The sequence below is a fragment of the Diabrotica virgifera genome, chromosome 10 (assembly GCF_917563875.1).
Source record: "Diabrotica virgifera virgifera chromosome 10, PGI_DIABVI_V3a".
Classification (NCBI taxonomy): Eukaryota; Metazoa; Arthropoda; class Insecta; order Coleoptera; family Chrysomelidae; genus Diabrotica; species Diabrotica virgifera.
In genome coordinates this window covers 111,570,875-111,592,793 of record NC_065452.1, presented here as the reverse complement: position 1 = coordinate 111,592,793, position 21,919 = coordinate 111,570,875, and the positions used below count along the sequence as shown (strand labels likewise).

General features: G+C 33.7%; 1 protein-coding gene across 6 annotated transcripts in view; it reads right to left on the bottom strand.

The window, feature by feature from the left end:
* Positions 1 to 21,919, bottom strand: part of LOC114341580 (protein unc-79 homolog) — a 435,831-nt gene that overhangs the window by 24,445 nt on the left and 389,467 nt on the right. For 5 of the 6 annotated variants that reach the window (XM_050663368.1, XM_050663363.1, XM_050663365.1 and 2 more), the window contains exons 26-27: positions 20,714 to 21,076; positions 12,425 to 12,541 (exon numbers count right to left, since the gene is read on the bottom strand). In XM_050663368.1, coding sequence (XP_050519325.1) covers positions 12,425 to 12,541; positions 20,714 to 21,076 — 480 coding nt within the window. The remainder of the gene's footprint in view (positions 1 to 12,424; positions 12,542 to 20,713; positions 21,077 to 21,919) is intronic. The other variant, XM_050663367.1, reaches the window with a different exon arrangement.

Here is a 21,919-nt window from a genome sequence, read left to right as displayed (position 1 = left end):
TTTTTGGCACAAAAATGTTGAAAATTTATGAAAATCTTGAAAAAAACTTATAAGTATATTATTTATTATGATCTGTAAGTTTCACCGGTTCACAGTACTTATATTTCAAAACATTGGGATTTAAAGTAAAACAAATTTTTTGAAATTTTGAAAAAAATGCTTTTTTTTATTAGTGGTGCCAAAAATCTTAAAGAGAAAAAAATATAGGTTTTGATTTTCTGAATATTTCAGATTTTTGCTTTTTTGGAAGATAAAAATTGCTTAATATATGACTGTTCAAAATTTGCATACCCTGGGTAGAGAATTTTTCATTTATTAAAAGTTAATAAATGAAAATAGTTTCTCTCCTTGTGGGATCGGTACTCACCGGACGGACCACAGACGTTCGGATAAAATTAGCGTCTCTTTGCAAAAACAATGACGACTTTGCTAAGTAACAAGACATTTACTCAACACACACACTACCCACTACACTAGGTACCTGATTGGAAAAATCCACTGTACCATGCCAATGCCCATTAGTTGTCGAGGCATTAAGCTAAATAAAAAAAATTGCATACAATCGTGATTAATGACTTGTTCAAGCCCTTTCTACTACAGCCCTTTTATAAATAAGCACTTTATACCGATAAAACTTACAGAGCATATAAACAATACATAAGTAAAGTAGCTTGTGAAGCGGTAAGGATTAATTTCATTTGGGATGCTAATTAGGGGGTTATTTTCACCAGTTTCTTTTACCCAAAAAATGGGATCAACTTTATTCTGAGCGTATCTTGCTTACTTTTTATGATAGAAATTTTTTTAAAAAACAAGAATAATGTTTTTTTATTTAAACAAGTTATGATGAGTTTTCCATGAAAAGTAATCCATTTTTTTATTATTTCACGTTGAAATATTCGATTTGGAATTTGACGAATAAGAACCTACTTTTCATTAGCTACAACTCTGCTTCTACTGGGTCTACAGACTGCACATATACACCATTTTTTCAATTTTTTAAAAGCTATATTTTTGCTAAGAATATTTTTTCGATAAAATATTTACTTTTTGAGCCTTACACCACTATGTGGTAAAAAGTTTTTTTTGAAAATATATATGAGTACTTACTTTTTGAGTTATTTGCAAAAAACCGTCTAAAAGCGTGTTATTTTTTGTTGAAAAATGAAGATATTCACTTGCAAATACATAACTCGAAATATATCGACTTGATGAAAAAACTCTATTGAATAAAAGTTGCTTAGAATTAGTCAGTTTATCCACTTTCGGACGTATTTTGACGGTATATTTTTTCACCCCCGAGAAGGGGTGGACTCAACCGTAGAGCAAAAACACACATTGGCACAATATCACTTTTTTATTTGACATATGTTAGCTATGCTTATACCAAATTTCATGTCAATCCAAGCTCTTGTTTCAAATCCAAAGGTTTTTTAAAATCCGGAGGTTTTGCAATATTTTACCGTGAGTGAATGGACTATAAGGCCCATCGGTGGGTAGAAATTGAAAAAAAAAACGTACCATACCAAAATAATTACCAGCTTTTATCAAAATTTGCTTGCAAAATTGATTACCAAATTGAGGGAATGATTAGAACATGGAATATAAAAATGCCTTTGAAGATAACTGCTTAATTTGTCTTGAAGTCGGTTGTATTTTTTTAATATTTGACAAAAGACAAAGCAAAAAACTGAGTTTGATTGGAAATCATAAATTAACCATTTTCTTTTTTTGTCTCAGTTAGCCCTATTTGATTTTTTTAACATTTAATTTTTTTTTAAATAACTGCTTAAATAATTAAATATTAATTAATGCATTTGTGTGGGATGCGGGCCCCATCAAATGCCCGGGCCCTAGGCGGCCGCCTAGTCCGCCTAATGGTTAATCCGGCACTGACTGCATGCATTTAATAATAAAGCTAAAGAACTAAATATGCTCATCAACACCGAGAAGATTAAGTGCCTAGTAATTTTCAAAGAACCGATAAGATGCAAATTAGAAATTGACTCCAAAACTGTGGAACAGGTGAATCACTCCAAATATCTTGGGAGCGGAAATAACAAGCTATGGAAATCTCTCACAAGAGGTCAGAGAACAAACAATGAAAGCAGCTAGAATTTCCGATGCCTGAAAGAAATCGTATGGAAGAACAAATATCTAAATACTGAAAGTAAAGTCAAAATAATATACAGGGTGTAACAAAAATACAGGTCATAAATTAAATCACATATTCTGGGACCAAAAATAGTTCGATTGAACCTAACTTACCTTAGTACAAATAAGCACACAAAAAAAGTTACAGTCCTTTGAAGTTACAAAATGAAAATCGATTTTTTCCGATATATCAAAACCTATTAGAGATCTTTTAATGAAAATGAACATGTGTCATTATTATGGCAGGAACATCTTAAAAAGAAATTATAGTGAAATTTGTGCACCCCATAAAAATTTTATGGGGGTTTTGTTCAGTTCAACACCCCAAACTTTTATATACGTTCCAGTTAAATTATTATTGGGTACCATTAGTTAAACACAATTTTTTTTTCCATAATCATCACTACGATGATGATTATTACAATTACAATCTGGTCATAATTGACCAATGAGCAATTTTAACTATGCTCTGCTTTTCACTATCACCTATCACTTAAACTAGTTCAAAAGGCTTTGTCCTCTTCAGTCTTCTAATTTGCCCAGTGGTATCGAGGAGCTGGATTGCCTCAATATTCTTGTGCATATGAAGTCGTTGCTCGTGACTTCCTGCCATCTTCTTGGTGATTATATCCACAGTTTCCATTCCTAGGTCCTTATGGAAATCACTGTTTGTCACATACCAAGGAGCATCTACAATATTTCTTAGTATTATGTTCTGGAATCTTTGTATTACTGTTATATTACTTGGTCTAGTACACCCCCATAGTGGGCATCCGTAAGTCCATACAGGTCTCAATATTAAATTTGTTTGTAAAGTATGTAGTAATTTATTATGCATCGACAATGTGGAGTTTCTTCCAATTAGCCAATGCATTTTTTTATATCTTATATTTAGTTCTTCCCTTTTTTTTCTTAACGCGCACCTTCCAGCGTAGTTTTGCATCTAATGTTATACCCAAATACTTAGCAATACTTAGCAAAATTCCCTAGAAGGTCTTGTCAATATCCGTTCAATGTCATATTTTAGTCTGTCAGTTTGAGGCCAAGATGAAGACCACTTTGTAATACCGTTGCAATTTAATTTCTTGTGACATCGACTTATTGTCGACATTTTTGTAGCCTAAATGGCATAATTATTATTACATTAAGGTCTTTTGACCTAAATATGTAGCTAGTTCCAACTACTTTGGATCTGAAGTAAGTAACCACATGTTGTAATTTTCCTAACTTTCAGACAGTCAAATTTCATCTTGGCTTTTTAATACAGTGGTTTGCTTATTTTAGGTTTCTACCACCTGATCATGGACTGATTGGTCCGAAAACGTTTGTGATTTTATCCATCTTGGATCATTTTTAGAAAAAAATTTTTAATAAATTATATACCACCTACCTACATGTGAGGTTTTTACTTCATTAGTAAGTTTTTATTATGGTATACAGCCAATGAGAGGAATCTTTTCCTTTATAACTTAGCAATATCTGCATATGGTACTTGTATATTGTTGATTATAACTGGTATATATTGTATTTTTTTGTTGGTGAAATTAACATGGACAGATTTAGCTTCATTCAGCCTGATTCTCCATTTTTGTGTCCATTTATGGATTTGGTTAACTGCTATTTGGACCTTGTTTCAAAACCTTGTTAAAACCTTGGACCTTGGACCTTGTTAAAAGCACAATGTTTTTAAAACTTTTTGCCTCTTAATATTTTTTCGATAAATCAGTTTTAATCGAGATGTGGCTTCTTTTTTAATATGTTTATATAAAAATTTTATGGGGGTTTTGTGCCTTTAAACCCCCCAAATGTTTGTGTACGTTCCAAATAAACTATTATTGCGGTACCATTAGTTAAACATATGTTTTTAAAACTCTTTTGCCTCTTAGTATTTTTCCGATAAGGCACCTTTTATCAAGATGTGGCTTCTTTTCTAATATGGTTCAAAATATAGGGGAGACCGGGGCAGAACGGGATACTTAAGAAAGAAAAAATCATAGAAAGAAACTAAACTGTGTATTAAAAAATAACAAAGTCAGACAGGATCACTTGGTATTAAGCTTCATAGAAATGACTTTATTTATAATCCAAATTGCTTAGTTATTTGGTTATAAAGAATTTAACTTATCAGTGCGAAATTCCCGTTTTGCCCCGGTTACGGGGCAAAATGGGAATGTATTTTAGTCAAGCTGGCAGAGTTCACAAATATGAGCACCTTCGTCTTCATCCTCAACATATACGCAGAAATTATGAGTCCATCCATGCCAGACACTACACACTACCCATCTTTCAGTTGACTGCAAATATAAGTATCCACAGTAGATGCAACCACAATATTCATCATCTTCTGATGAGTCAGTGTCCATCTCGTTTTCTTCTTTAGTTTTGTTTGATTTTTTTTATTAGTTTCAGTTTTAGTCAGATTCTTCTTACCAAGTTTTAATGCTGTAAAATAGTAGCAATTTAGGAGAGCGGGGCAAGATGGGATCATATCCCGTCTTGCCCCGACCGCTTAACCGCTTTGCCCCAACAGATATCATTTCAAATAAAATTAGTAATTTCTAACGTAAAAGCTATAAAACGGTTCGCAGCACGCAATATTAAAATTCAGTAACATATACATCATATTTGAATGAAAAACGTGATAAAACTTGCTTACTCATCTTATAGCACTTCTATAAATATCACCAAAATTTTTAACAAAACAAAAGAAAACGGATTTTATGTCTGTAAAGAAGCAAACTACGTGATTAAAAGTTTCTTTCTAATGGCTGAAGTGAGTCAACCCACGTTCGTTCGAATGGCGCTATTGCCGATATTATGACTACTGTAAGTTATGCACACCGATGCATTTCCCGTTCTGCCCCGAGCCTCGTTTTGCCCCGGTCTTCCCTACCTCAAACTGTAATTTATAAATAAATTTTCATATTATTACCAGGTCTCTTTAATCCTACGTAACAGTATACAAATATGTGGTGGATTTGACAATTATGAAAAATATCTCGATAAAAACTATAGTTTGTTTTTTAACCAAGAGGAGTGATTCAAATTTACCGCGCCGTAATGCTTGTTTCTAATTGGTCCAACCGCAGGTAAGTTTACTCCACTGTTATTAAATTTATGACATTTACGAAATTTTGGCACTTCTGTCATTTTATAGGTTAATTAAGTATATCGGCGTTTTTTCGTGTTTTCTGCATTATTCCTTTAATTTTTAGATTTTTAGTCTACTTTTATATAAAAACAGTTGTTTTTAGAACTCTAGCGATATGTTAGTATAATATAATGTGTATGGATTATCATCAAAATCTGATATGATCAACGAAAAAAGAAGATGAATTTGGTGACTTTTCTAGTAACTTTCTTGGGTGTGAATCTGTCTTTTTAGTTTACTCCTCTTGGTTAAAAAGTCAACTATAGCTTTTCGAAAAGGTACTAAGAGGCAAAAAAGTTTTAAAAAACATTGTGTTTAACTAACGGTGCCACAATGATAATTTAATTGGAACGTACAGTGGCGTAGCTGAAGATTGCGGGGCCCCCCCACGACAATTTTTGTGGGCCCCCGTATTATAAACATAACACAACTAATAACAGTATAATTACTAAAATATGAGTAAATGACAATATTTGGCCTTTCTTTAATAAGTCTTCATTATTTTATGAATAGACATGAAAACCTATTATACATGTATCCGACAAACCTATTAGTATCTAAGTTGTTGCAATATTATATAGTCTGTTCGCTAAACTCAGACGCAACTTTCTAGATATTTTAGTCGGTAATTTTGTCAATTTTAGTAAAATTGGCAAAAAAATTACTAAATAGTTAATAATCACTAAATAGTTAGTAATTTCGCCAATTTTTGCAAAATTGGCAAAAAACAAAAAAATTATCGACTAAAATATGTAGCCAGTTGCGTTTGAGTTTAGCGAACAGACTATATCTAAATTTACATTGAAAACATTAACTACAAAACTTTTTTGCTAAAAGTTATTTTTTCTTCGCAGCTGAGCTCATTGTAAATTTTTTTATACGTTTTATCCGTTTATTTTTAAATTCCGGTGTAAAGTAATTCTATTCTGCTATTCCTGCTGCTTTTGCGAAAGTTTCTGAAAACGAATTTCTCATTTCTAGAAGATTATCACGAGTGTTTTCAAAAAGTTGAAGGGCGACTGTTAACTCTGCCGTTTCAGATTGCAAAAGTGTTGATGTTAGATTAATAAAGTTAAGTATTTTAGATTGAACAGTAAGTGTTAACGACAAAGTCAAAATTATTCATATGCTCTAATAATGCATTAACTTTCATCGTTTTTTAGATAGCAATGAAATTTTCGTTCGTTAAAAATTTCATTACTTGTCGGAAAGCTCGACACAAAGCCATAACAGCATCATGTCTGGATGACCACCGGGCTTCACATAACCTTTTAAGTGTTGGCAAACGGGATGAATCCAAAGTCATAATAGTACATAGTACATCCTATCTTTTAATACTTGCACAAAAAAAAATAATCTTTTTAATTATATCCGAAAAAAGAAACAACTCCTGTACACCAACAACGGCATCATTCGACACAAGTTCAGATTATGGGATGCACAATGAACATAGGAAGATGTTTTTTCAATGTCAGTTATACGCCTTTGTACGCCTGAATATATACCACTCACAACCCTTGCCCCATCATACCCCTTTCATCTGCAGTTTTGTACGGAAAGGTGCTTTGATTGTATAAATTTTAAAATTTATTTACAAGACCTTCTGCACTTTGGTCTAACATGCGAATAAATCCCAAAAAACTTTCAACAACTTCTGCTTTATAGAAGATAAATTGTTTTCATCGCAAGTTACATACCGGAAAATAAAATTAAGCTGATCGTGTTTCGAAATATCTTGAGTGGTATCAAGAATTATTGAATAAAAACAATCTTTTTAATTAAATTAATCAATTTATTTTCAGTTTCTTGAGCCAGCAAATTTATAACATCGTTTTGTATTTGGGGGCTCAAGTAATTGGGAACGTACACAAACGTTTGCGGGGTTTAAGGGAACAAAACCCTCATAAAAATTTTATGGGGTGCACAAATTTCACTATATTTTATTTTTAAGATGTTCCTGCCATAAGAATGCCATATGTCCGTTTTCAGTAAGAAACCTCAAATAGTTTTCGATATATTGGAAAAAATCGATTTTTATTTTGTAACTTCAAAGGGCTGTAATTTTTTTTATGTGCACATTTGTACTAAGGTAAGTTAGGTTCAATCGAACTATTTTTGGTCCCAGAATATGTGATTTAATTTATGAACTGTATTTTTGTTACACCCTGTATAAAACAACAATAAGACATTATAACATATGCGGCAGAAACAACACCAGACACAGATAGAACGTTATAAATGATGAGAACAGTTGAAATGAGAACACTAAGAAGTATACTAGGCAAAACAGTGACAGAATAAGAAGTGAAGACATCAGACAAAACTTTGGAATACAGGACATAGGAAGGTGGGTCAGACAGAGACGAAGATATTGGAACAAACACATAAAGAGAATGGAGGACAGCAGACTCGTTAAAAGTGCAAAAACGAATAACCCAGTAGGTAAAAGACCACAAGGTAGACCACCAAAACGATGGCGAGAATGCTGGACCTCATCTTCCGGGGAAGACTTGATGGCAATCAACAGGCAGCTACCCCTACTAGCATGATCGGCAGCACCCCTGCTAGTATGATCGATCATGCTAGAAAGAAGAATAAGAAGAAATAAACAGAAACACCAACTATGATGATTACTGGCTAATAAGCCTAATGAGCACTGTATTAAAGGCCCTCTTACGAATTATGAATACCAGAATTTACTAGTAATGTGAAAGTGAGAGTTCGGATTCCGCAGTAGTGTGGGAACCAGAGAAGCCCTGCTTGCCTTTAATGTTCTGGTATAGAGATGCACAAATGTCAACCAAAATATGTATGTCTGCTTCATTGACTATACTAAGGCCTTTGATAAAGTTAAGCACGACAAGCTACTGAAAATATTGCAGAACTAAACATTGATTATTAAGATGTTCAAATAATATCATGATTATACTGGAATCAAACCGCAAGAATAAAACTAAAAGGCTCCCTGTCAGAAGAAATAAGTATTGAGAAGGGTGTACACCAGGGATGTATTCTCTCGCCAATGGTATTCGATTGATACTCGGAATATGTTTTCTGTGATGCATTAGAGGATGAGTCAGCTGGAATAGCGATAAATGGAGTTCTTGTCAATAACATCAGATATGCTAACGATACAGCTGTAATAGCCAACACTTTGGAAGACCTCCAGAGACTCTTTGATAAAGTCTTTATGGTTAGTATGACGCATAGCTTACATATCAATATTAGGAAAAGCAAAATCATGATCGTTTAAAAAAGAATTAACAAAAAATTGTCCACAATTAGTTTTTAATGGACAGGTCATTGAGAGGGTTTCGAGATAGAAATATCCTGGAACTATTGTCAACGAGAATAACCAACATTGAGAAGAAATTCGTTCATGCATTAAACAAGCATGAGCTGCATTCGTCAAATTGAAAAACTGTTGACAGCACCGTTTAATTATATGACTCTAACAATTAGAATGGTTAAGTGTTATGTGTTTTCCATACTCCTATACGGTATGGAAAGCTGGACACTAAATAAGGAACTCCTTAAAAAGATACCAGGCAATCAAACGACGTTTTTACAACGTAGATAACACGTCATAAAAATGACCAATTGACGTGTTTCTATGACGTAGTACTGACGTTAAAAATCACGTGTATTTGTCTCATCGATTTGACGTCATAATTGTGACGATTTTAAAACGTAATCGTATCTACGTTTTTTTCACGTCGGTAAAATCACGTCTTTAATACTTTCAAAAAGTGACCTCTTTCAGATGTGTCAAAATAGTATAAAAAATAGGTACATAACATGAAACCTATAGGCCTACGTCCCATGTGTCGAAGACATAAGTACTACCACTTGTTTAAGATCGCTTGTGCGCTAGGCTAGAAACATCAATAATTCTGCATGATTGTACCAGCCCTCACATTTTAGAATTTTCACTAGTTATATATAGGTACCTACTTACTGTGTCAAAACTGAAACAACATATAATATATGAAACTAATAAATAATTTATTAACAAGTTATCCAGCATACTAATACCTTAATTTAACGCTGTCTTAATATCTTCATTTAACGCTTAATTAAAAACAAATAAACATAACCTCAAATAGTTTCAAGAAGAATTACTGCATTAAACTAACTCACTGAGCAAAACACATAAAAATCGCTTAATTTACACGTTTCTTAAGCTAAATATCTAAATGAAAAGCCTTATTTTATCACACAAGGCACAAACCACGTAAACAATAAATGAGAAATTTCTTATGAACATTTAGCGTTATCTGTACCCAAACGAAATTGTTTGGAGTCAATACAAACAAGAAAGCTCCTCCCAATTTTGTGACGTCAGACTTAGGCTGTCTGAAATTAAAACGTTTTTTAAACGTTATTTTAACGTCATTAATCTTACGTATTTAAAATCACCTACAAAAGACGTCTATATGACGTAATGTTTAAACACGTGTTATATTCAACCAAAAACTGACTTTTCCTCAACGTTATATGACATCACTTGGTTGCCTGGGATAAAGCCCTTTAATCATGGGTGGATAGAGTCCAGGAAGACGGAATATTGAACCTGAAATTACACTGCGAGGCATAAATTAGGGATATAGAAAATTATGATAGTCAAGTATGATTATCATTTTCATACTTGATTTTTTCGTGAACCGATTAACGGATTCCGCTAATATTTTTTTTATTATTTTAGATTTTTCTTTAGTCTTTACAGATATGTGCAAAGATTTACTCAAACTTCTTTTTTGTACTTATACCGGGTCGAAAAAAGAAATGTTTTTCTTATGTTAAGTTTGAGACACTCTGTAGGGAGGACGAGGTACAAATTTTGTTTTTTTGAATGTCCCTGATATCTTTAGAAACAAAGGAAATAGGTGGTTTTACTCTTTAACATTTGTTTCAACTGAAAAAAAACTAAATTAACAATAAAAAAATAACAGTTAACAAAACTGTAAAAACAGAAAGACACATAACGTAAACAGTTCTTAGCGACACCTATAAGAGTTATTTGTCGACCAGGTAAGCGGTATACACAGCGTAACATAAGAGAGACGAGATTGTTTAATGGAGGCTCTGTGATGTTTTGGGGTGGAATTTCCTTGAGAGTAAGTACGGATTTGGTGTCTACGTAGAGGCTCTTTAAATAACGAGAGGTACATTACACAGATTTTTTTTCTTTGGACACTCTGTTCCTTTTGCACTAGATATAGGAAATAATTTCATCTTAGCTTATTGGTATGATTAGACATGACCTCCTCACGTATCGCATGTCGTCAGTTAAAACACATATTAAATCGTAAACCGTCTAGCTTCTTTGATCTTAAAGATATCACAGAAATTAAAAAAAAATAAAATGTTCACAAAATATGAGACTGCAACACAATATCGATAGATACCATCCTTTATACTCCTCCCTACATGGTGTCTCAAACCTTGTTTCGGTTAAGACACATTTTAAAATATAAAACTGTCTATTTTCTTTGTTTCTAAAGATATCAGGGACATTCAAAAAATAAAATGTTCAACAAAACATAAGACTACAATAAGATTCCGATGTATACACATATTTATACCTCATCCTTCCTACAGGGTGTCTCAAACTTAACATAAGAAAAACATTTATTTTCTTCCACCCGGTATAAGTACAAAAAATAAGTTTGAGTAAACCTTTTGCACATATCTGTAAAGACTAAAGAAAAATCTAAAATAATAAAAAAATTAGCGGAATCCGTTAATTCGTTCACGAAAAAATTAAATAGGAAAATTAGCATAATTTTCTATATCCCTAACTTATTCCTCGCAGTTAAAGAGAAGAATTTAATTCACTATAAAAAAGAGAAATTAAGTTTCTTGGCCACGCCTGTAGATGCAGCTTTTAATAATAGCCACTTTACACCATGCAACTAATTGCGCAATTAATTGCACAATTTCTTGCAGCAATAGAAATTGCATCGTGTCATACGCGAATTGCACATAAAAGCTGCAACTTCTTGCAGCAATTTCTTGCTGCAAGAAGTTGCAGCTAGATAGAACATGTTCTATTTTTCATGCAATTTTTTCTGCAATTTGGGTATATTTTTAGTAACTTTTAAGGCTACACTGTTTGTTTTGACATTCTGTTATCCTAAATTTCAAACTAAACAATTTTTGACAAAACTAGAGGAACTTTTTACCAATTTCACGCTTCACAGATAACATTATTCTGGGGGATAACTTTAATTATGCAACATAGGGATTAAAGAAACTATATTCTATTTTTATTTCTTTTGTATTTAACAACTTGTTTCCTTTTGTAAATGAATAATGTATTATAGGTATACTTGCATTAGGTATTAATTGATTTTGTTATACATAATACATATTATACTTTTCTCAAATTATAATCTAACATTTTCAATCTAATATATCTGATAACTCTACTCAAAAAATTACATTTTTAATTTATAAAAACAACATAACCCAAAATTTATGGTATGTCAAAGTTTCTGTCCATTTCATGTCAGTTTATGCAATTACTTGCACTGTGTAATCACTTTATTGCAGAAAGCTAGTTGCAACTTATTGCAGAAGTTCTTGCTGCAAGAACTTGTGCAATAAATTTCGCAATTACTTGCATCGTGTAAAGTGGCTATAAGGAAAGATCGTTGAACGAAGAGTGGGACGTAGAAGAATTTTTTGGTTGCGAAACTTCGTGAATGGTTCGGAATGACATCGGTCGAGTTATTACGTGCAGCAGTGTCTAAAGTGCAAATACCCTCCACAGGAGACGCTGAATGCAAGAAGTTGCTCTACGGCATAATTTGACATCTCCTTAACTCTTCATCAGTGCTGTACCTATTGGAAGTTCTTTTAGTGAAAAAATCGTTTTTTATTTTATTAATTCCTTAATTTGCTTAATTGTTCTTTTGCGTATATATCTGTATGCCAGCCTGCTTTCCTTTACCAAATAATTTTAATAACCTAGTTTGTGGGCTTTTCCGAAAGTCGAGTATCAAGGGGCCATTAAAGTCATATTAAAATGACAGAAAATAGATCCACTATAGCAGGAACTAACTATTAATCATGCTTTTCTACAAAATAATTAATTTTTTAATAAAACATATGTACCTGTAAAATTAGATTTATTAACATTAGAAGATTTGCATCTGGTATAGTAGTTTTGAACTTGAGTGCCTGTACTAGTTCAAAAACAACCATTCTACTAAGTATTAATTTATCTCTTTCCTAAAAAGTGTACAAATATATTAATGACGAAAGACGAAGTAGCGAAGTAATAAAAATGGTATACATTTTTATTTTAAATATATTAATGTTTATTTAGTAACAATTTTATTTGCCCTACATATAATATATAATATAATATAATATAATATAATATAATATAATATAATATAATATAATATAATATAATATAATATAATATAATATAATATAATATAATATAATATAATATAATATAATATAATATAATATAATATAATATCATATAATATAATATAATATAATATAATATAATATAATATAATATAATATAATATAATATAATATAATATAATATAATATAATATAATAAAATCAGACAGCCAGGATAAAAGTTGGCATTCGTCCACAGAGAGGACAGAGAGCATTGATATCAGAAAAGGTGTGCGACAGGGATGTGTTCTCTCACCTCTCCTTTTTAATATTTACTCCGAACAAATTAAAAAAAGCATTGGATGAAGCAAACGAAGGCATAAAAATCAATGGAGCATATCCGATATGTGGACGACACAGTCGTACTTGCCAGTAGTATCGACGAACTTCAGCATCTTATGGACAGGGTACAAAGAGCGTGTGAAGAAAGAGGACTTAACCTCAACATAAATAAAACAAAATGGATGCTGGTCAGCAAAACTCAAAAAACTGCCAGACAATTGAAAATAAAAAATCAATTAATTCAACACGTTGACTCGTATATATACGTTGGAACAGTTGTCAACTCAAAATGGGATCAAACAACCGAAATACGATCTAGTATTGAAAAGGCCAGAGCAACATTTAACAACATGAGAAATATATTCACCAATTGCGACATATCTCTCCCACTAAAAATATTAGGTAAAAATATTTAGGCTGCTAAAATGCTACCCAGCAAACAGACCGACGTGTTAATTACGTGAATTTTGGGTACATTTGTCACCAATATACGTAAATTGCTTACGTGAATTTCACGTGAAAATTTGTTTGGAATGTCACATTGAAAATACGTCTTTAAATTACGTGAAAAACTCGTCTTCAATAGACGTGTTATTTACCTTAAATAGCAATAAAATGTTTCGGGAAATTCACGTTGCAAATACGTGTTGATTAACGTATCTTTTAGGGAATGTATATATTAGTATTCACGTGAAAGATACGTCCTCGGTTCACGTAAATAATTCGACCTTAATTAACTTATGACTCACGTAATTATTATCCTAATATGATATAAATAAAACAAGCATATAAAGTATTAGAGGAAAGGCACCAAATTTGAGACACTTTTTTTGAAAAACAAATATAAAACAGAATATTCGAAAGTTTTTAAAACATTTATATCGAACACTTAAATTTAGTGTTTCTACAACACAACAAAAAATAAATAAAGCGGATAAGACATATATTTTTGCAAAAAAAATACATTTAATTTTTTTGCGACATTTAATATTAAAAATAAAAGGTTGCCTAATTTGGGATAGCCAGGTATCCAAATTTGAGACAGGTACCCCAATTTGAGATACTATTCAAAAAAGCCCTTTCCTTCACAGGAAAGACAAATACATGTGCTGGACTTTATTTCTCCACAGTCTTCATGTGTCCCCCTGCCACATTGGTAACACTTTGCCCATCGTTCTCCATATTTATCGTAGGAAAATTTCCGACAAACTTTGCTCTAATTCTTCTTTGTAGGGTGTTAGAGTAATTACTGAAGCCTTTCCTGATCTGGCATGTGGCTTTTTAGTGGTGTCTCTCTTGTATGTAGGGATCGGACAGATGTCTTTCGGAGACACAAGTTGTTGATGAGGTAGTGGTGGACTAGGAGTTCTATGTTCACGCATTGGATGATTTGGTTGTTCATGGTTTGGTTCTATTATTTGTTCGTCCCTTTCGTTTTGTGTTTCCAAGTGCTCTTGAATTCCAAATTCAAAGTCCCTAAAAATATGGCGACAAATAGGGACCAGTCCAGTTTTTCGGAAACCATTGCAAGATATTTTCATCGTCGCAGCTTTGTTATACGCTTTACAAAAAATTCTGGCAATGGCATAAGGCGACACAACACTCAACTGATTTTCTCTAAGCCAGTTTTCTATTTCTTGTGCGTAGTAAGTTTTCAGCGGTGCCATAAAAGCAACATCCAACGGTTGCATTTTATGTGTAGAATGTGGTGGGAGGCAAATAATCGTCACATGATTCTGTTTGGCCAAATCTATTAGAGCAACGTTTCTCGTATGAGAATAGTGGCCATCAAGGACGAGAAGAACAGGGTCTGCAGCTGAAGGTTTAGTGAATTTTATGAAGTGTTGTAGCCATCTAGTGAAAATATCGGCCTGTACCCAACCTGACACATGGCATTCTGCGACTGCTCCAGCGGGAGCTCCTAGCATCAACTCTGTTTTCATATTTTTTCTAGGGAAGATTAATAATGGTGGTACGAAAACTCCTGCAGCATTCATATATGAAATAACAGTAATCAGCTTGCCCCTTTCTGCTGAAGTAAGTGACGAAACCTGCTTCTTCCCTCTCAAAGAAATGACTTTGCTATGTTTGTGCTGAACAGTTGTAATACCTGTTTCGTCTACATTGAATATACGTTGTGCAGGGTTAGTAAGCTTAAGATATTCTGGTTCATACAGGTCAAAGAACTTGGATACATTTTCATGAGTAAACGATTTTACTCGAGCAGATGACATTCCCTGAGGAATACGCATAGAAAGCATCGGATGCCTTTTCAGAAAGAGTCTCCACCATTTCTTTCCGGCTGATTTTTTGACTCCACTAAATGGATGTGGTATTGAGTTTCGTATTGCAAGTTGAAATGCCAGTCGTTTTATATCACGCGCTCTTAGCCCGAAATAACGTTGCTCCATAGTTAGGGAATACTCAACCAACTCATTTTCTAATTCCAAAGGAAGAATAGGTTGGCAGCCAATTGATATCCCGACGAGTTCTTCTGGGGTCTTGTCTTATTTCACATATGTACCTATTTCACTAAGGTACCTTTTGGTACTCCAAAAACTTTTGAGGCCTTCAAATAGCCCATCTCTCTATTTCTTACTGTATTTACAGCTCGTGTCATATCATTTGAATTCCATTTTTTAATTTTTGGCGGCATCTACAAAAAATACATAAAAATAAAAATTTTACACGGGGTCCTAATTTGAGACACTCTTAAATTTGGAACCTACAGGTGTCTCAAATTAGGATTTTTCCGTTAAAAATAAAAAGAATTTTTGTTGGTTATGTATGCCACACAATTACCATTTAATTTGCATAAAATGTATTAACTAATATTAAACTACCAAAAAAAATAACTGGAGTAAATGTAATCATCTTACCTTGATGTATTGTAAGTTTTTATAAATTCTGAAAAACTTTGTGTATGGTGTAAATCAAATTAACGTCGACAAAACAACAACGGTCACTTCTAAGCGCCAACTAAAAGCAGATCTACTACTAACTTCACAGAATGTTTCTACTACTAACTTCACAGTTTTTAATATTTTCACTAGATGTCAACCCATCGTACACAAATATACGACGGTGTCTCAAATTAGGCGCCTGTCTCAAATTTGGTGCCTTTCCTCTAACAATGTATTTATTTAGTAGAATTTAGAGACTTTAAAACATTTGTCTTGTATAATTATTATACAAGATAATGAACCAAAAATGGTACCGACCTAAAGACACATTAAAAAATTTGCCAACACAAAACACAACACAGATCACTTTTTATTTCGAGGAGGACACTTTCTTGTTTTTTCTAATTGCATCATCGGCACTTCAACCCTCGAGCAGTGAGGTAAACGTTAATACGAAAGACATTATTATAAATCAACCCGCCTAAACTAAAACGAGGGAAATAAAGCTCTTCACGTTTCACTTTTTGTTGTGAGAAATGTGAGAAGCTGATATTAGTATTAGAGGTTATGATCATCGATTATAAAAATCGATTATTTTTAAATTACAGTTAAACTATTCTACTTACTTTAAATTAGTATTACGTATTTTCTTTTTGTTTTTAAGTTTCTTCTACTATTAACTATTTGGTCTTTTTAAAGATCTATTTCAATACCAGAATAATATAAAAAAAATAATCCTATCGAAACGTATCTATTATTCGATAAATCGATTAAATTAGTTTTCGAACCAACTATGTTAGTCACGTGATAGTATTTAAAGGGGAGAAAAGCTTGGTAGTACGTCATCACCGCGCGCGATTTGAAAATTAGACTCAACATCATTTTAGCTCCTGTAATATTTTTAAAGAAAAAAATAGCAAAAATAGCTTCAAATCAAGGTTGGATTGAAATAGTTATGCTAAATGATTTTAAAAGGGAAATCATAAACTTATTGTTTAAATCTTATTATTATTTACATTACTTGTACGTGAAATACATCTAATTTTTCGACGTCCATAAAATACAGTGAGTAAAATTCAAGCGATACGTATTTAACCAACACCGTTCTAAAATTTTGTTTTCCAAAATATTTCTCAAAATTTAACCAAAGGAAGTTATTTCTGTTTCGTGATTATTACGTGAAATAAACGTACCTTTGCGATGTAACCGACATTCACACCTATTATAAAAAACATGTACTATATTCGTCATTATGATTTTATATTATTCTAATGTCAAACATGTATAAAGGAAGCACTAATATATACGTGAATGATTTGGCACTGAAATACGTTTTTTTCCCGTCATAAATCACCGAGTTACGTATTCGTTGAAATTTGCCGTAAATTTGACGTAATCATCACGTAACTGGGCTCAAACCTGTTTGCTGGGTAGGTATTTCCAGTCTAGCTGTATAGCGCAGGGGCCTGGACAATAACAGAAACATTAATGAGGAAGCTCGGGGCATTCGAAATGTGGGTGTACCGACGTATCCTCAAAATATCCTGGACGACTCACGGCACCAACATAAAGGTATTGCGTCAAATGGGAAAACAAAAAGAAATCTCTTTCACAATTAAGAAACTGAAACTCAAATACCTAGGTCATATTATGAGACATGATAAATATTATATACTCCAACTGATAATACAGGGTAAAATAGAGAGCAAACGCGGACCCGGAAGAAGAAGGCACTAATGACTTCAAAACTTTACGCCAATGGTTTGGACTAACATCGGTTGAGTTATTCAGAAACGCGGCAAACAAAATTAAAATTGCTATGATGATAGCCAACGTCCTCAACGGACAAGGGACAAGGCACATAAAGAAGAAGAAGATTATATAATATAATATAATATAACTATAATATAGCATAAATCTGAACTTCAACCCATTATAACAGATCTTTGTATCCATTGGCTTTTAATTATTGTTTTATATAACGACATTTTGTTTTTTCGAGAACCTTGCGACTTTGTCGTGGTAGAAGGACTTTTCATAACTTTTCACCAGCTACTTCTGGTAGATAAGGACAACCATGTGATAAATAAGGACAGCTTAACTCTGGGTATAAAAAAACAAATAGGTTTCATTAGCTTTCTCTAAGCATGCTGACCTCTGCAGAGGATGACCATCATTTGGCTGATTTCTCATGGGACAGGAATGGGTTAAGAATAACCAAACAAAGGAGTTTTAGGTATTCGGAAACTATGGAAGTAGATTCTGTTGCAGGCCATACTTCCGAGTATGTCTCCATCCATCCAATGGCACTACAGCCCAAATCGAGCCTTGGCCTCCTTCAACAAGCTTCTCCAATCATTTCGATTTACCGCTGTTCTTTTCCACGAACGCGTTCCCAGGAAGTTCCTGGCATCCTCATCGACTTCGTCTTCCCATCTCTTTTTAGGTCTTCCAACAGGTCTTCTTCCCTGCATTCTTGCATTCAGCAATTTTCTGGGGATTCTATTCTCATGCATGCGGACCACGTGCCCTGCCCACCGTAATCTCTGCAGTTTAGTGTATTGTGCTAGAGTTGGTTCGCTATATTGCTCGTGTATTTCTTTATTATACCTAATTCGCCAGTTGTTATTTTCACTTATTGGGCCCAGTATCCTATGTAACACTTTTCTTTCAAACACATCTAATGCATTGGCAGATTTCTGTGTCACCACCCATGTTTCGCAGCCATAACTTACTATGGGCCTGATTATTGTTTTATATACCCGGAGTTTTGTTTTCCGGTGTACTTCTCGCGATTTGAATATGTGGCCCATCGCGAAATAGGCTTTATTTGCCAGCACAAGCCTTCTATTTATTTCCGGCTCTTCTTCATTGCTTGCAACCAGATCCATTCCTAGGTACGTGAATCTATTCACATGTTCTATATCGTCAATAAAGTGTTGTTGCGCCGGTCTATTTGATCTGGTTTGTATGAGTAGTTTTGTTTTATTTGTATTTATTGCTAGCCCTACTGCTTCTGCACTCTGTTTCAACTCAACGTAGGTTTCTTCGGCTGCATTCATTGTTCTGCTCATTATGTTTATATCATCTGCGTATGCTGCTAATTGGGTAGATTTGTTTGTAAGTATGTTATTTCCGCTCACCGTTAACCGTCTAATTATATATTATATCAGTTGGAGCCAGTCCGTCGCCTTGTTTCAGTCCTTGCGTTATAGTAAACGCATCAGTGATCTGTCCTTGAATACATACCTGTGCTTCTGTTTCTGTCATTGTCATTTGCACTAGTCGTATTAATTTTGATGGTATGCCAAATTCTTCCAATATATTAGGTAGACTTGTTCTATCTATTGAATCATAGGCTTGTTTAAAATCTACAAAGAGATTGTAAATGTCCATGTCATATTCCCATGCTTTGGCTAGTATTTGTTTAACTGTAAATAGTTGGTCAATGGTAGATCTATTTTGCCTAAACCCTGCTTGATATTCCCCGATGATTTTTTCCGTGAGAGGTTGAAGTCTTCGATTAAGGATGTTTGTGAATATTTTGTATCCCGAACAAAGTAAAGAGATGCCTCTATAATTCTGACACAACAGTTTGTCTCCTTTTTTATGAATAGGGCAGATTATAATTTTCTTCCATTGTTGGGGGATTTCTTCTTCTATCCATATCTCTCGTATTAGCTGGTACATCTGTTGTGTCAAATTCCTTCCTCCTTGCTTGAGTAGTTCTGCCGGTATTTTATCTATTCCCGGTGCTTTATGGCTTTTTTGTATGTGGATTGCCGTTTGGACCTCCTCTAGCGTTGGGGGTCTAGTTAATTCATTTTCTTCTCCATCTTCCCCCAGCTCTTGTTGTACCTCCTGCCGTGCCTGCTGCTGCCTCTGCTGTTGTAATGGTGGTTGTGCCCCTTTGTTTAATGCTTCCTTAAAATATGTCATCCAGGTTATCTTAATTTCGTCCATATCGCTAATGATTTCACCCTTCTTATTTTTGCAGAGGCTAGTCTTCGGTTTGTATCCCCGTCTTAAATGTTTAATAAGTTGGTATGCACTACGTGTTTCGTTTTCCTTAAACTCCCTCTCTATGTTTAGTATCCGTTGGTTCTCGTACTTTCTCTTTTTCTGCCTGCACAGTTTATCTGCTCTTCGTCTTTTGTTCTCAAATTCTGTTTTTCTCTCTCTAGTACGTCTGAGTATGTAATTCTTATGTGCTTCATTTCTTTCCTTTATAGCTTGTTTGCATTCTTCATCGAACCATGTTTCTTCTCTCCGTTGTGTCTTTGTTCCTAGGACTTTTTTCGCTGTGTTTAGTATGATACTGCTTATGGTGTTCCATTGATTTTCTATTGTGTCCGAGTATGTCTCTATGATCCCAATCACGGTTCTACATGCGAGCATTTCTCTAAATCCCGTATAATAATTAATGGAAGATTCATGGTTATGTAGAATAGGCGGTTTCCAGCAAAGAAAGAAGCCCTCAACCCAAAAAGGGTCCTCAAAAGACTTTAAAACATCTATGAAAGTCACTAACGTAGATTAGCTAGCGTAGATTAGGTAAGCTATTTCAGGCTAAGAATTTTGCAAATTTCTAGTTCGAATCCTAATTTAAACAGTCAGGGGGGAAATTGTGACTTCCTAGTTCCATGTTGTTTCTACACAAGCCAGTTGCAGTAGATTGCAGCATTCTCTTTAAATTGGATATATAGAGATGTATATTTTAACAACCATTTTTATTTCCATATTTGTCTAAATCTAGTTATGTTTATATCTAAATTAAATTAAAAAATCTTTAGCTTACCTTTGTAAATGCTTTGTAACACAAGTAACAAATTTCTATAAGGCAACCATAATTCATAGTTTGTGTTTGTATTGCATAACTGAGAACTTTGGAAAAAGGCTCCAAAATACCCTTAAATTGTGAAATCAAGGGGATTTTAAAAAGTGAAGACATTATTTTTAACAGCGGAATAATATCATCCATAGTATTTAACAAAAACAATAATTTTCGATATAAAATTTCTACTTGTTGTAAAACTGTACCCCACATGGGTGTACTTGCACCTAAGGCAACTTCAAGAGGCAGACAGTTCAAATAACACGCCATATTTTGTAAAATTGTCGGCAAAATATCAACAGGTAACGTTTTCTTCGAATTCAATGTCTGAAAAAGAGTTTAATTTACATATATTTACTGACAATAACTTAATACTATTCTGAAACTATTTTCATGTGGCATCTTAAGGCAATTTACTATTTCTATTGGGAGCAGGCAACAAGTTTACTTTTGTAAATGCAACAATTTTAATACCTTGTGAATGCAACAGTTTCTACGTGGGACAAACTGCAAGACCACTAAGTGTCAGGGTAAACGAACATGATACATACATCAAGAACAGAGACTTCGATAAATCTCAGATATGAAAAATGCCTGGGACAAGGAGCACATAGTACAAGGGAAAGATGCATCAATAATCATGAAAGAAACAGAAATGAAAAATGGAAAAGTCAAAGAAGCCGTCCTCATCCTACTTAACGAAGAAAAATGTGTAGCAAACCCGTCAGAAGAATACGGCAGGCTTTGGTTGCCAATACTAAAAGAAGTTAACAACAAGAACATACCAACAATAGCGAAGTAAAGGAAGTGGAAGAACACATCATCAACAATCTTATACACAATACAGATGCAACACACAATACAGGAACTAGGAACACACATCTATCATCATCATTCTCTTTGCCTTATCCCTATGCGAGGTCGGCTTCCCTAATTGCATTTCTCCACACAATTCTATCTTGGGTCATATCAAGGTTAATCCCCTTTACCAACATGTCCTGCCTTATCGTCTCCCCCTTCTTCTTTGGTCTTCCTCTCCTACTCCTTCCAGGAATCTGCACTTCAGCTATTCTTCGTATTGGGTGATTAACGTCTCATGACCAAACATGACCAAACCATCTTGACCTATGCTCTCTTATTTTAGCATCAATTGGTGCCACACCTAGACTT